Source organism: Hyperolius riggenbachi, chromosome 2 (assembly GCF_040937935.1).
Source record: "Hyperolius riggenbachi isolate aHypRig1 chromosome 2, aHypRig1.pri, whole genome shotgun sequence".
Lineage (NCBI taxonomy): Eukaryota > Metazoa > Chordata > Amphibia > Anura > Hyperoliidae > Hyperolius > Hyperolius riggenbachi.
In genome coordinates this window covers 62,802,517-62,818,613 of record NC_090647.1, presented here as the reverse complement: position 1 = coordinate 62,818,613, position 16,097 = coordinate 62,802,517, and the positions used below count along the sequence as shown (strand labels likewise).

Genomic DNA, 16,097 nt, shown 5'->3' with positions numbered 1-16,097 from the left:
TACCTATAGCAGACCTACCTCTACTGTGGGACCTATAGCAGACCTACCTCTACTGTGGCACCTATAGCAGACCTACCTCTACTGTGGCACCTATATCTGACCTGCCTATATTGTGGCACTTATAGCTGACCTACCTATACTGTGGCACCTATAGCTGGTTAACGAATACTGGGACAACTCATTCTAACCTTAGCCCCTCACTCTCAACACTCACTCTAACCTCAGATCCTCACTCTCAGCACACTCACTCTCATTTTAGGCCCACACTCTCACCACACTCACTAGGGATGATCAATTATATTAAACTTTTTCCGAGTTGATGCAAATGTATGCAAACCTTTCTGCAAATATACGAAGTTTGAAAATGGACCTATCAATTTCAAACTGGTTTTAAACTGATTGGTCCATTCTCAAGCTGCATATATTTGCATAACAATGTGCATACACTTGCATCAACTCAGAAAAAGTTGCATCTCTTTGATCATCCGAAATACTCACTCTAACCTCAGGCCCTCACTTTCTCATTTTCATCTATGACTTCTTACAGAAATGAGATTAGGCAGTTCTTAAACTGAACGGTAAATGTTGTGCTAACATGCCCTCTTTTCTTCATGAGAATTCTGATTTAAGGTAAAATACCGCACAAATTACCTCATCATTTACTGCATGAAGTAATTCATGACTAAAATATACCGCATAAGGTAAAACATGACTAAAACCTACCAGAATTGGTAAATGTCACTCATTACCTCATGAGGTAAATTACCTCACATGAGGTAATTTGTTTGATAACCCTACCAGAATTGAGGCCATTATGAGACTCTTTTCTTTGTTACTGTTCTAAGGTTCTATTTCTTAGCTGACTACACATACAATTCATTATCTCATAGGTTTATTTTTGCTTCAGGATTGCTTTAAAACAGAAGGTATTTGTAATTATTCAGCTTATGTGAGCAACAGGGAACTCCCATGAGGCACCACTACTTAACCACTTAACAACCAGCTAACGCCGATAGGCGGTGCCTGGTTGTTTGTGGTTTTACATGTTCCATGTTAGTTCACAGAGGGTGTCTCCGTGAACAGTGTGCGAGCCGCCGATCGCGGCTCGCACACATAATGTAAACACGCAGGGAAGAAATCCCCGCTGTTAACATCAATACGGCGGCAGCGCCGTAAGGCAGATCGGCGATCCCTGGCCTCTGATTGGCCGGGGATCGCCGGCATCTGATAGGCTAAAGCCTATCCTAGTCGGCGCAGGACGGATATCCTTTCTGCGCCGTAGAAAGCAAGAAGGAGAGGGAGGTAAGGGGAAGGAGGGAGGAATATCGCTGCGGAGGGGGGCTTTGAGGAGCCTTCCCCCCGCTCGGCAGTAGGCAGCGGCGGCGATCAGACCCCCCAGCAGGACATACCCCTAGTGGGGAAAAAAGGGTGGGAGTCTGATTGCCCTGCTGTAATCACGATCGGTGCTGTGGGCTGGAGAGCCCACGCAGCACCGATGATGCAGAAATCCCCTGGTCCTTAAGTGGTTAATATTTACATCATTCTTTTATGTTCTGAAAAACAAGACACACATCCAGAACCGCTGATGCACAGTGTGCTTTTGCCTATTAATATAACAGAACCGTACTAATCCAACTTGTATACAGCTCAGTGGTGTAACAATAGCCTCGTTGGAAGGGGCAGGAGATAAAGGGTTTGACTCCTCCTCCTCCCCTCTTCCCTCCTCTTGAGCAGAGTAAGTGTAGAGAGCTGATATATTTATGATATAGACACCAGTTCAACTGGAAAAATGTTTATTAAAAAAAGAAATCTGACAGCGCGTTTCATGGGTCATGGCCCACTTCCTCAGGTCAATACAAAATGCCTTAATAGCATGGGGATAGAATGTAGGCGTCTCTAAGAGTATAGGGTCAGTAATACTTAGGTTTAACTAAAACAAAGGGTATAGGCTCAGTATATACATCCACCAGAGAAGTGCATATTGGAGCCTTCACTCAGGAACTCTATTTATGATAGCCAAGCAGAGCAGCTGAGGGAAGCATAGCTAACTATCTTGGCAAACACTGCAGCCCCCTTCTCCTACTCCTGGGGGAGGGGTGGTGGTGGGACATGATCTGCAATTAAACCTCTTTTTTATGAAGGAACCTCTATTGAAGCTTGTGGAGTGGGGCATGCACTGCTCATCCTTCTACTGAAGCTCGTAGAGTGGGGCATGGACTGTTCATACTTCTACTGAAGCTCGTAGAGTGGGGCATCCACCACTCATCCTTCTACTGAAGCTCGTAGAGTGGGCCATCCACTGAAGCTCGTAGAGTGGGGCATGGACTGCTCCTCCTTCTACTGAAGCTCGTAGAGTGGGGCATCCACCGCTCATCCTTCTACTGAAGCTCGTAGAGTGGTGCATCCACCGCTCATCCTTCTACTGAAGCTCGTAGACAGGGCCGGATTTCTGGGAAGGCCGGGAAGGCACGTTCCTAGGGCGGAGCCTTGCAAGGGGCGGGTGGCCGGAGAGCAGTCTTTAGCATCCCTAACCTGCTGCAGTGCACAGTTCTCCCCAGTCTGTTCCCTACACAGCCACGCACGTTAATCAACATAATCATTATGCCCCATCTGCAGCCGCATCGCCCTGCACCCTGCTGTGTTGTGTCTGTGTGGATTGGGTGGACAGCTACAGAGGGGATCAGTAGCTCTAATCCCTTGCACTGCACATCATGCTGAGGGACAGCCACGTGGCTGTTCCTGTGTGCAGTGATCGAGTTTCACTTGTGCAATCAAGTGAAAACAGTCAGACAGCGTGCAGGAGATGACGATTCTTCAGGAGAAGCAGCACACTGTATAATTGAATGCTGCTAGGAGAGAGAGAGGCAACCTCCACAGCCAGGAAAGTAAACAGCTAGCTGCCAGAAGGGAAACGAGAGGGAGACGAGCTCCAGATGGGGAGGGGCAGAGGTGAAGACAAGCCTTGGAGGTGAGGAGAAAGGTCAGAGGAGAGATACGCAACATCATAAACATGTGTCCCAGGATGATGTGTGTGTCACTTCTGCCCCATGTATGTTGTCACTACTGTTAGTGTATTGTCAGTCACTCCTGTCCACTTGGTGTGTTGTCACTCCTGTCCACTTCTTGTGTTGTCCTGTCCTGTGTGTATTGTCACTACTGTGAGTGTGCTATTGCTCCTGCCCTCTGTGTATTGTCACTCTTGTCCACTTCTTGTTTTGTCACTCTTGTCCTGTGAGTGTTGTCTCCCCTGTCCTGTGTGTTGTCATTCCTGTCCCGTGTGTGCGTTGTCACTCCTGTCCTGCGTGTGTGTTGTCATTCCTGTCCACTTGGTGTGTTGTCACTCCTGTCTTGTGCGCATTGTCACTCCTGTCCTGTGTGTGTTGTCACTACTGTGAGTGTGTTGTTGCTCCTGCCCTGTGTGTATTGTCACTCCTGTCCTGTGTGTATGTTTTGTCACTCTTGTCCTGTGTATGTTGTCTCCCCTGTCCTGTGTGTTGTCACTCCTGTCCCGTGTGTGCGTTGTCACTCCTGTCCCGTGTGTGCGTTGTCACTCCTGTCCTGCGTGTGTGTTGTCACTCCTGTCCTGCGTGCGTGCGCTGTCACTCCTGTCCCGTGTGCACGTTGTCACTCCTGTCCTGTGTGTATGTTTTGTCACTCTTGTCCTGTGTATGTTGTCTCCCCTGTCCTGTGTGTTGTCACTCCTGTCCCGTGTGCACGTTGTCACTCCTGTCCTGCGTGTGTGTTGTCACTCCTGCGTGCGTGCACTGTCACTCCTGTCCCGTGTGCGCGTTGTCACTCCTGTCCCGTGTGCACGTTGTCACTCCTGTCCTGCGTGTGTGTTGTCACTCCTGCGTGCGTGCGGTGTCACTCCTGTCCCGTGTGCGCGTTGTCACTCCTGTCCTGCGTGTGTGTTGTCACTCCTGTCCTGCGTGCGTGCGCTGTCACTCCTGTCCTGCGTGTGTGTTGTCACTCCTGTCCTGCGTGCGTGCGCTGTCACTCCTGTCCTGCGTGTGTGTTGTCACTCCTGTCCTGCGTGCGTGCGCTGTCTGTCACTCCTGTCCTGCGTGCGTGCGCTGTCACTCCTGTCCTGCGTGTGTGCACTGTCACTCCTGTCCTGCGTGCATACGCTGTCACTCCTGTCCTGCGTGCGTGCGCTGTCACTCCTGTCCTGCGTGTATGTTGTCACTCCTGTCCTGCGTGCGTGCGCTGTCACTCCTTTCCTGTGTGTGTGTGTTATCATTTCTGTCCAGCGTGTGTGTGTTGTCACTCCTGTCCTGTGTGTTGTCACTCCTGTCCTGTGTGTTGTCACTCCTGTCCTGTGTGTTGTCACTCCTGTCCTCTGTGTGTGTGTTGTCACTCCTGTCCTGTGTTGTCACTCCTGTCCTGTGTGTGCGTTATCACTCTTCAGAGGAGCTTACAATCTAATCTCTGCCATCATGTCACTAACTCCCCAGAGGAGCATAGAATCTAATACCTGCTGTCATATCACTACCTGCTTTTAGAGGTGGTTACAATCTAATACCTGCCTAAATGTCCGCAGAGCATTTTTTTAAATCTAAATCCTACTGTTATGTCGCTAACTACACTGCTGTATTATCGGTGGCACTTACTGTATGGGGGCACTGTTGGTTTTAGCAGGGGGAGGGGCGGTCTGGCTATAGTCGGGCCTTGGGCGGTAAAAAGTATAAATCCGGCCCTGCTAGTAGAGTGGTGCATGCACCACTCCTCCTTCTATTGAATCTCCTAGAGTGGGACATGCACCGCTCCTCCTTCTACTAAAGCTTGTAGAGTGGGGCACGCACCACTCCTCCTTCTACTGATGCTTGTAGAGTGAGGTATGCAACACACCTCCTTCTACTGAAGCTCATAGAGTGGCGCATGCACTGCTCATCATTTCCAAAAATATCCCCCAAAAGGTTCACATGTGATCAGAAGAAAATGACAGTGCTAGGTGTAAAAGTAAACAGTAAATGCATGTTAACTTAAAAATAAAAAAAAACTGCAGATACAACTGAAACTTTTTAAAACTTGGCCCCAGAACTTTTATAAACAGTCTGAAAATAGTGCAGGACTCCAAGTCTGTAACCTTGACATTAAAAACTGAACGTAAAAAAAAGGAAATGACAATTATGATGTTAAAAATAAGCAAAGAACATTTTCTTTCAGAATGAAAGGCGAAAAAGCATAAAAAAATCTAATGGCAGTCATTACCGCAATTCAACATCCTAAAACCGTATTATCTGTTTGTTTTATCTTTGTTTCCCAAGCAGAAGGGTTAGTTTGTTAAATGACCTCTACGATTTACAGCATTCTGTTTCCATATGTCATTGAGTTACAATTATCCTGTCATCGTGTACAAGGACGGCAAACAAACCGGGATTAAACATCAAAGTTGCAAGTGCATGCAAAACACAATCAATACCACCATTCAAAGGCATAAATGTGCTGGAACGATGTTGATGATACAAGCTTTGATTCAATTGTTTAGCGGTTATCATGTGCAGACCCAGACAGAGCCATGGCACGCTCTTTTGTCTGACATTCTGATAACATCAGCTTGTTTGTTCCTTCTTTTAATTATTTGTTAATTTATTACACAGTTCTACAAGAAAGGCAAGGTCTTGTAACTAACGCGGAAAGCTGAAAGGAGAAGATCTTGAAGCTTGATGCAATTAACAAAAATTAACACTGTCGCCATCAGGGATATGGGATAATCTGACTTTCCACTCTAAAACTAATCTTTCGCTGATCTCATACCTACCTGGGATGCCTGTTTGTTGTGTTACTTAATTATATCGTCTTTGGGAAGTGTAGCTCAATGTCAGACTGAAAGACCCAAATAAGGCAGTCGAATGCAGTGCCGAACATCAGAGCTAGTTGCTTTTGGTCTGTTAGCTCCCTCTGCTGCTAGGAGGACTGCATCACTGCTGCTTGTAAATGGCTTGAGGATCGAATTCTAAATTTATTGTCACTGTCATACTAGAGGAACCACAATATTTTCTTTTTCTTTTTCAGCTAATCAAAACTATCCCATCAAACAATATGTCAAGTGCAATACTAAATATACCATATATGTCATCTCCTGTTCTTTGTGCAAGGTCCAATATGTGGGGTGCGCAACCCGCAATCTCAGAGCACAGATAGCCGAACACTATTGTGGTACACATTGGAAATCTTTCCAAAAATCGGCAGTTTCCAAGCACTTTGAAAATAAACATAAAGGTGACCTATCATCCTTTGGTTTCCAAGGGGTGGAGTGGGTCAGTTATCCCATTGGGGGGCGCCATACAAAGGCTTTTATTGAAATGTGAGGCCTATTGGATCCATAAGATGGGCACTCGCACTCCCTTTGGCATAAATACATGCTGGGATCTTAATCTGGTGTATGAATACTAAGATGTAGGGTGCATAACCCGTGCCCGAGTACCAATGCTTGCTGACATAACTCCTGGTTTCTTTGGTTATTTTGTACTTGCATTTTTGCACCAGTGTTCGATGTCACTCTTATATACTTTTTCTCCTTTTTGTACATTTGCTACATTTTTTTAAATAAGTGCTTGTAATGATATTCCTGTCCAGTGGTTACCTTTTTTACATTACTTTTACCCTTTTAAACTTGTTCAAATATTTTCTATACTGATCAATGCCTTCAGTATTGTATGTAATGTTCCTTTAAGGAACCAGCTGTTTGATGTGAGGGGTGGGGTTTCACCTCCCCCTGACTACTTATAGCCTCTTCCTTAACAGGCTCACTTTAACTATGACTAAGGGCAGATTGTAAGCCCGATACGCGTCAGTTGATCCCGTGGTTTTATTGCACCATTTTTTGTCATGTGGACTTTTCTAATAAAGAACAGACATTTTTTCATCAAGCCAAGTCTGGAATGCGAATCCCTTCTTCTTGGTTTACACTAATTGCCTGGCTCTCCAGATCCTGCACCGACTGGTATGACAAATAAGGGGGTAGAGCGTTTATGAACTTGTTCTCTGCAGGTTCTACTCTATAGTAGTGTTGGACCTGGGCCGTGGACACTGGCCAATAACAACTACTGCAGGAAGTTCCGCACAACGTCTGTAGCAAAAATGGCCCAACTTTATTAGATCAGGTTAAAATCCACAAAGCCAGGTAACTGACATGTTTCGGACCTACTGGTCCTCAACCTGATCTAATAAAGTTGGACCATGTTTGCCACAGACATTGTGCGGAACTTCCTCCATTTGTTTTATGCACATGGGTTCAAGTCGCCTGGCTCCAGCACTGTCTTAGCAGCAGAGGTGGAGCGGAATTCACCTTACTTTTCTCCAATAACTACTGCAAAACTTGAAGCGCTAAGTGAAAGGGGAAAAGGGGCACCCCCAACTGAGGGAAAGGGAGCATAGGCTATAAGCCAATTACAAATAGTGCATCAATAAAGCCTTTATATTTAAGTACACTTTTTTCCATTTATTTCAGAAGGCACTTCTCGAATATAGTGTATGCAGGGAAGCTTACTTTGCTCTCTATTAGGCAGCATGCACTCTATGGAGAGGGAGTGGCTAGGCTAAGAAAGAGCTGTCCTGCTAGGAACATTGGCAAGGAAAATAGAATAGCAGTCAGCTGAGGGTTTTCCAACTTGGAGGACTGCTGAAGAGAAGGATGTTGACACTCAGGCCCATATGCAATTACATTTTACTCCTGAGTTTTCTACAAGGTGATATATTAACAACTTGTCAATAAAATGCCCTTTACACCATCAGCAAGCAAGAAAATACAAAAAATAATATTGATGGTACCCTTTCACCTACTTTTTGGTACTTTTTTAATTGCAAAGTGCTAAAAAGTTACTTAAAGCAGAAAATGAAAAATTATCTCCTAGAATTAACTAAAAGTTAATTGCATATGGGCCTCAGTTTCAGAATGGGGTGGGGGTGGAATTGGAACCTGAGGAAATCCACCCGCTGGCTAAGCAGCAGGAATCCTGAGTAATTACTCCCAATAGGAACCTGGGAATTACTCCCAATAGGAACCTTTCCCAGTCCAACACTGTTGACACTGAGCAACATCTGCAAAGTTAGCATGCTGGTACAAATGTTTTGAGCAACAAACATCTACTGTAAATATAATGCAATACTGATGGGAAATGAGGTACTGAAGGACCTTGACAGTAACGGACTAACAGAATGGAAGACTGCCTTACATAGCTCAATACTTTACGATGCAAGCTGAAAAAAAGGTCTCGCCTTGCAGGAGCAAGTCATGCCTAGTGCTGGTATTTCCAACATGTAGAAAACTGTCAGCTTTATTTCTTGGAATATTTTTTTGAAAAACTGTATGAGACTCAACATTCAATATAAATAAAGTATTAGCACATTCAGAAGGAAAAAGACAACAGTTGTAGTAGTCAGAAGGTACAAAGTCCAATATTATTTAACAAACTAATGCAAAACATCTCCAGCTGTCATCTTGCCATCATGGCAACTCTGCTTACAGCCATGTATGTTGCCCAAATCTCGCAGTATGTCACATAGTTGTAACCAGTCCAGGAATAGCTAATGTAAAATATGCTCACTTACACGTCATTTAGTTGCCAGCACATACACACATATTTTTTTCTAAACCATCCACAGCACAGTTTTACAGGCAATATCTCAAACAGAGGGCATCTATTTAGGGTTAGCAATGATCAATGACATGCAAACAATTGTAAGATGATGCAGGATTATGCAAATACTGGATGCACCTTTATGCAGCTTGAATATGGACCAATCAAATCCTGCAAAAGTGAAATTGGATTGGTCCATCTTTAAGCTGCAAACATTTGCATAATTCTGCTTCAACTTAAAACTGTGTGCATCTCATTAACCATACTTAGTTGTGCCAAGAGGCTGACTCATTATCCCCACAACTTATTTTTGCATAACATTGAAGGGCAGAAACACTACAGTCAATCACTCTGCCCTCAACTGTAGACTCCTAGCCATGGCAGCCAATTCCTGCATGGAAACTCCGACAAAGATGTGCGATAAAAAGCATGACAATAAGGCAATGTTAACTATTGTTCTCTGAAAGGTGTTTCGTCACTGGTAGAGGAAACATCATGAATTATTGCCGCCCAGTCATTTTGGCGTAGGGGTAGCTGAATTACGGCTCACGCTGCTGCCGCTCAAATTCTAGGTTGCGTAATTACTATTCCCACTCTGAGTCGTAGCAACTAGCAACTCGAAGGGAGAAGTAATTTGGGGTCCGGCAATTGCCGAAACGGCACCTGAATTACACTGCTGTGCGGCCATAGCCATAATAACATTATGTCTATGACGGTGCCCAGGTCAGGCGTTGCACGGGGAAGAGTGCAAGCCTAAATGACCTGCTTCATGTGTCCAGCCCCTAGAAGTCAAACTGCTCCAGCGCTGAAGTTCTGCTGCCCTCCAGGCTGCTGCAGTGCCCTCGTGTGATCACAAACCCCTGGCTGAGTCACTGGTTTCTGTGCAGGAGCGTTCTATGCTTGCAAACTGTGCAAGCGCAGAGCGCTCAATGCTGGAGTAGATAGACTTCTAGGGCTTGGAAGAAGCCCCAGGTAAGTTACGTTTATAATTTTTTTTTTTTACCTCGGATACCCTTTAGTGCCAGTTTCCAATGCCCGCATTGCCGCAGTGCGAATGCTGCATCCGCACCACATATGCCCGCAAGAACTTCCGTCCATGTCGCTAAGCGTACCAGTGCAGCTCATTACAATCCCTATGGGACCCGCATGCGAACTGCGAAAAACTGCAGCATGCTATCCATACATTTAGCCGCACCCTCTACCCATCACGACTGAAAATTTGCGTAAATGGAAAAGGTTCCATTGACCTTATCAACGTTAACAAGCCTTGTCAGAATAGCATAGCGAACTTATGTCTGCTAATTGGCAATGACAAGAGCTCCACTCGTCCTGCCCTGAGCCCCTGCGGGTTCGTAGCGCTCGCTATGCTACTCTGATAAGGCATGCTAACTTTGATAAGGCATGTTAACTTTGATAAGGCATGCTATTTGTCTTAGTGAATCAAGCCCTATATCTTAGATCCTTTTTTTTTTTCAAAGTGAAACAATAGGCGACTGTCAATCGCTACATATTCTGATGCAAACACAGAATCAAACTAATAAAGCTGGCCACTAACAGTCCAATTTCTAGCGAAAAATCGTTCGAGCGATCAGAAATTCTGATCGGACGAAAAATTGTTCACTACACCATCAACTAACCAGTCATTGCTTCCTATCTATCACGACCACCAAGAAAATCCAAATTTTCGTTCGACGAAAATTCATTCGGGCGACATTTTTTTCACTCGTTCATAATCGATTGTGTCCACCAATGGAGATTATTTACGACCAATCCGATCAGAATTTCTGATCGCTCAAACGATTTTTCGATGGAAATTGGATTGTTAGTGGCCAGCTTTACAGCAGTAAGAAAAAAAAACAGCAAAAGACATACAACCAATTCCACCAGCCCCAAAAAATCTATAAATAAATCTGGAAATGGTGAAATGCGTAGTAGCTGAATCACTGATCAAAACCCTCACCCTCCAGAGGTGGAAATCTGCCTTGCTTACATCTCTCAGCCCCGTCCGGTTATTTCCCAGAGAGCGGGGTTGAGAAATGTTAATTGCATTGAAATCCTCTTGATATGTAACATACAAAATATTCATCACGAAGCCGCGCAGAAGTGAACGCGGCCAGTCATTTCTCATCTGCATAGGAGGAGGCCGCTACGGAACCTGTATTCTCCTCTGTTAAATTAATTAATGCAATATCATATCCCATTAGGGGCTGATAACATCGCACTTGTCAAAATCAATACTGTCCCTTCTGTGCCTGCAGCTACAAGACAGGTCACATGTTCCAGGCAAATTAACCCTTCCAGCACTCGGGAGATTACTCTGACTTTGATGCTGCGGCCTCTATAAATAGGATGCCGGGTATTGACTGCAGAGATGCGCATTTTAAACCCCAGGTAATGTAAATCATTGGAATTTAAATTGAAAGCGGAGAAGAATAGCTGCTAAGAACATCAAATAAAAATCTTCCATGCACTTTCCATATTTTGCCTTTCACCTACATAGGGTTGCGGCACCTGCGAAGGATTACAGGAACACCTGCTGCTTGCTAGGACTACGTTAGTTTAAAGTCAGCCTCGCCTTCCTCGCTCATCATTTCTCATTATAATTTATAAGCGTAGAAGGAATAATGTAGAATGAAGCCTAGTGTTGACTTCCTATACATTCACTTCTGGTGCAGAAGGTTTGGAAGAGAGGGGGGTTTAGTCACAAAACATTTTTCCATGAATTATTCCTGCTTATCTCTGTTTTCACCTTATCTAAACAAATGCATTTAAAGGATACCTGAAGTGACATGATGAGATAGACATGGGTATGTACAGTGCCAAGCACACACATAACTATGCTGTGTTCCTTTTTTTCTTTTTCTGCCTGAAAGAGTTAAATATCAGGTGTGTAAGTGGCTGACTCATTCCTGCCTCAGACAGGAAGTGACTACAGTGTGACCCTCACTGATAAGAAATTCCAACTATAAAACACTTTCCTAGCAGAAAATGGCTTCTGAGAGCAGGAAAGAGATAAAAAGGGTCAATAGTTCATAGATTTTAGCTCTGGCATACTTCAATGAATGTGTCATTGAGAATAAAACAGTAAAAACTTAAAAAGTAGATTTGGACATAAAATAAAACTGGAATATCTTAAAAACTTATTTTTAAGAGAAGGAAGATAGATACAATTGTTTATTTCATTTGTTTATTTTTGCTTCGGGTGTCCTTTAAAGCAGACCTGAACTCAGAACTTCATCTCTGTTCTAAGATACGCAACAGCCTAATAACCTTTAAAGAAAAACATTCCTTTGTTAAAGCTGATACAAATCCTGCAATAAACCTGCAGTGTGTCTACTTCATGGAAGTAGACATGGGGTTAACATCCTGCGTTTACAAATTAGCTGCTCTGTCAGGGCAGTCATCTGACACAGCTAAGGGATCAAATTACAAGAAACTTGTGCTTACTGCTTAGTCACAGATGAGGGGGAACTAGACAGGCTAAACTCTCCAAGTACATACAGGGCACATTTATCTTTGCTTGCCTTCTGTTCTGTGCAAGAGTTTAGGTCCACTTTAAGAACCCAACAAGCAAAACAGTACTAAAAGTAAGGTAGGGGGAATATTATTTTTACAGGAACATTAATATTGCTATTGTGTATTTATAAAGGGCCAACATCTTCTTTAAACAGTATATAATCCAGTCACCAACTGTCCCTCAGTGGGCGTACATTTAAAAAAGTTATGCATTAAAATGGGTGTGAATTTACTGGGTAGTAGAATATCGGTAAGTGTACCAATATTGTACTATCTACCTTTACCATCAGTAGAATAGTGGTTAAATTACCGATATTCTACCTATCCACTTTTGCCATTAGTAGAATATCGGTACATTACCAATATTGTACTATGACTTAACACTAACCTAACTCTCCCATACCTGACACTACCCCCTCTAACTATGCCTAACACTAACCCCTCCCCACCTACTCCTAAAACTAATCTTTGGTGCTATAAACCAGAGTTTTGGTATACTATAGTGGAACTCTGGCACCCACCATAGCCATGAATAATGAAGATAAGTAAAACAAAGCGTTGGCACTGCAGTATAAACTGGAGAGTTGCAATTGGACCATCCAGGGCCAGTTGGCTCACCAATAAACCATGCCTTGCATGCTCTGACATAAAGGGCACGATTCACAAAGTGGTGCTAACAGTTAGCACGCTGGTGAAAAGCCCTTTATCACGCCTAAACTCAGTTTAGGCATGATAAGTTTAGGTGTGAAAAGTTTAGGTGTGATAAGTTTAGGTGTGATAAGTTTAGCCATGATAAGTTTAGGTGTGATAAGTTTAGGCATGATAAGTTTAGGTGTGATAAGTTTAGGCGTGATAAGTTTAAGCACCAACTGGGTTAGCACCGCAGTGCACAGCTGATCAAAAGTTTTGCGCTAGCGAAGTCTGGTGCACTTCGCATAGAGTTTAATGGCACTGCTTTGCGTGCACGACTTTGCGCGTGATCAATACTTATCTAAACTTAGCATGCCTAAACTTATCATGCCTAAACTTATCACGCCTAAACTGGCTTTTCACCAGTGTGGTGCAATGGTTAGGTTATCACGCCTAAAGTCTCTAACTGGGTTAGCACCGCTTTGTGAATCGAGCCCAAAGAATTCAATATCAACATTGGAGAGAATAGAGGCAGTTGTGCCATGCATCTACCACCCCACAGACTGCCCACCACCAGGACCGGTATGTGCACCTACCTGAATTGTCGCACAGGCTTGCACTGTTACAATTTTGCTGATGCACTTTATATTGTGGTTTAAACCGAATTGCTTGCAGTGCTGACTTTCATTTCTTTGCTTCAATGTTGATGGCTATGAATAACATGGTACGAGCTACCACCGATAAATTACAAAGCTGGGACTAGCGGAACTCCAGCAATGATGGGATCCCAAAGAAATGTCATGTAAAAATCACAATTCCCCTACAATTATAGCAGATTCATTATATTACTATTACCACCAGCAGTATGCTATTAGCGGAAGTACTGAGTGTTACTAACAGTGATGCTCGTTAGTATTGCGCATTACCATAGCAATGCTTGCACTACTCATACTCAAGTATCACAGGTCATGTTAATAGTGTAACTCATGTTCTGTGCACAGCAAAATAACCAAATGTGTGTGCATTAATCCCTTAGTAATGAAACCATATCTTTCATGCAGCTCAACCAGAGAAAAAAAACATTCTACTGCTTAAAATCAGTGCAGCTGTCACACAGAAAGTTCTGCTTTATTTGTTAGCAGTATCACAGCCTTTTCTCATCTTATTTACATACACAATTAGACCAATTCCTTACAGTGGGGAGAGCAGAGAACAATGCAACATTCTGTCAGTGCAATCATGATCCTGATCTAGGCGTCATATCAATAACATAGTATATTGAGCCAAAAACCATTATACATGTGTATTGCATTAATGATCAAGGCCTCTTTAAACAAACAAACAATAAAAAAAAAAAAAAAAAAAAAAAAAAAAAAAAAACATGTCACTCTAGCATAAGTACACTAGCATTCAAAAAATTACTAAGATTAAGTCACAGAAAAAAATGCCAGCTTCTGAAAGGAAAAAGCATCTACACAACATCCTTTAGAAAAACAGAGAGAAAAAACAAAACAAAAAACGATTTAGCCTTTAAAATAGCTTATTTGTACACAGATGCCAGTTGCACATTTGATTTGTACACAAATAGATAGATGCCAGTTGCGCATTCGCAAACATTAGGAGAGACAATGCATTTTATCACTTTCTGACACAGAACAGAAAAAATAGTTGAGAGACATTGTTTTTACCTGATAGACATCCCACAATGACTGACAGGAAGAAAAATAGTTTCCATGGCAACGCCATCCTTGGTCACTAGGGTCTGGAGTCCCTGTTTGTGTGATTGTTAGCAGTTTTGACGTTCCTTCATTAAGGCTCAGCCTGTTGAGATGAGAGACAGGGCTCGGTTAGGGAAAATGGAATACAAGAAGCACATCTGGCAATAATATGATAGGCAAATCAAAGGACAGTGCGGGGCCCTAAAGCAATTAAAAGCCTGATACCATAAGCACTTAACGGCAAATGCAAGCTGACACGTGAAAATAAGAGACGTGATTAAAGACCTGCAGAACCGCAGAAGTTTATTACTTGCGAACATTTGTAAAAGATATTAATACCAAGTGCCCTCGCTGACAGCAGGATGCAAATGGACATTAGATTTCATCTAATTTTACAAGCATGGCTACATTAACAGTTACAGTGCAGACACCGCACATATTGGACTTCTGGGTACAGCTTTCATTTTACATGCCATATGTTTAAAAATTATTTATTTTGCTCACAGAAAGAGATTGGAGAAGACAGCAGAGATGGAATGCTTATGGAAAGCACCCAGGTAACAGGTTGTGCTAATTGTGCAATGTGCAGTGTCGGTAGTACTGGTAAAATCTTTGTGTGGACTTAACCACTTCAGGATTACAGGTTTTTTTTCCTTTAAAAACTAAAACAATTTTCACATTTCAGCGCTCCTCCCATTCATTCAGCGATAACTTTATTGTTACTTATCACACTGAAATGATCTATATATTGTTTTTTTTTTCCTCCACAAATTAGGCTTTCTTTGTGTGGTACTTTTTGCTATGAATTATTTTATTTTATATGCATTGTAAAGGGAATAATAAGAAAAAAAAAAGGAAAAAAAATCCCGCACCCATTTGCCCATTTGTCTGAGTTATTACATCATTTAAATTGTGTCCCTAGAACAATGTATGACAATAATATTTTATCTGAAAATAAAGGTGTATTTTTCCATTTAGGGATTTTTTAATACTATTTCACTTATTGCAAGACTCTTTTTTCCCCCAAAATGAACAGTAATATACCCTCATTATATACATATTAGAAAAGTCCCTAAGGTAACTATTTATTATGTAAAAAAAAATTAAGTGATGTAATTGTTTTCATTTTTTAACAAGTGTTTCATTTTGGTAACTGTGGGTCAGGGTTGAAAGGGGTTGAAAATAATAATATAATAAAAAATAATAATACATTTTCTATGTAAAATAGAATAGTAATAGTGTATTTTTACTTTTCGACCACAAGATGGTGCTACTGAGACCGTGTTCTATTAAGAGAGCTTGCATCTCCTTCTTCAAGCTCTCGGAAGTCACATGCACTGTGATCAGGGTTGAGAATAAATGATTCTCATGTCTGGATCACAGACGGAGGGGGCTGCAATGGTGAAGCGAACGAGAATGGTGTGGGAATCGTAAACGCGGAGGTATGGTTACAGTACGCCTATCTACCCCCATGTGCATGTGAAGTATACAGGGACATAGATATGTGTGCCAGGGATCCTAAAGTAGTTAATATTCATTATTATTATTCAGTATATATACTGTAGTTTTTATATAGCACTGTACAGAGCAAATTATTATTATTATTATTTAGCATTTTATATAGCGCCGACATCTTCCGCAGCGCTTTACA

General features: G+C 42.6%; 1 protein-coding gene across 2 annotated transcripts in view; it reads right to left on the bottom strand.

The window, feature by feature from the left end:
• The window catches only part of CNTN5 (contactin 5), a 1,437,092-nt gene that overhangs the window by 871,614 nt on the left and 549,381 nt on the right, over window positions 1-16,097 (bottom strand). For both annotated transcript variants that reach the window (XM_068266844.1, XM_068266845.1), the window contains exon 4: window positions 14,417-14,549. In XM_068266844.1, coding sequence (XP_068122945.1) covers window positions 14,417-14,474 — 58 coding nt within the window. In that variant the 5' untranslated portion in view covers window positions 14,475-14,549. The remainder of the gene's footprint in view (window positions 1-14,416; window positions 14,550-16,097) is intronic.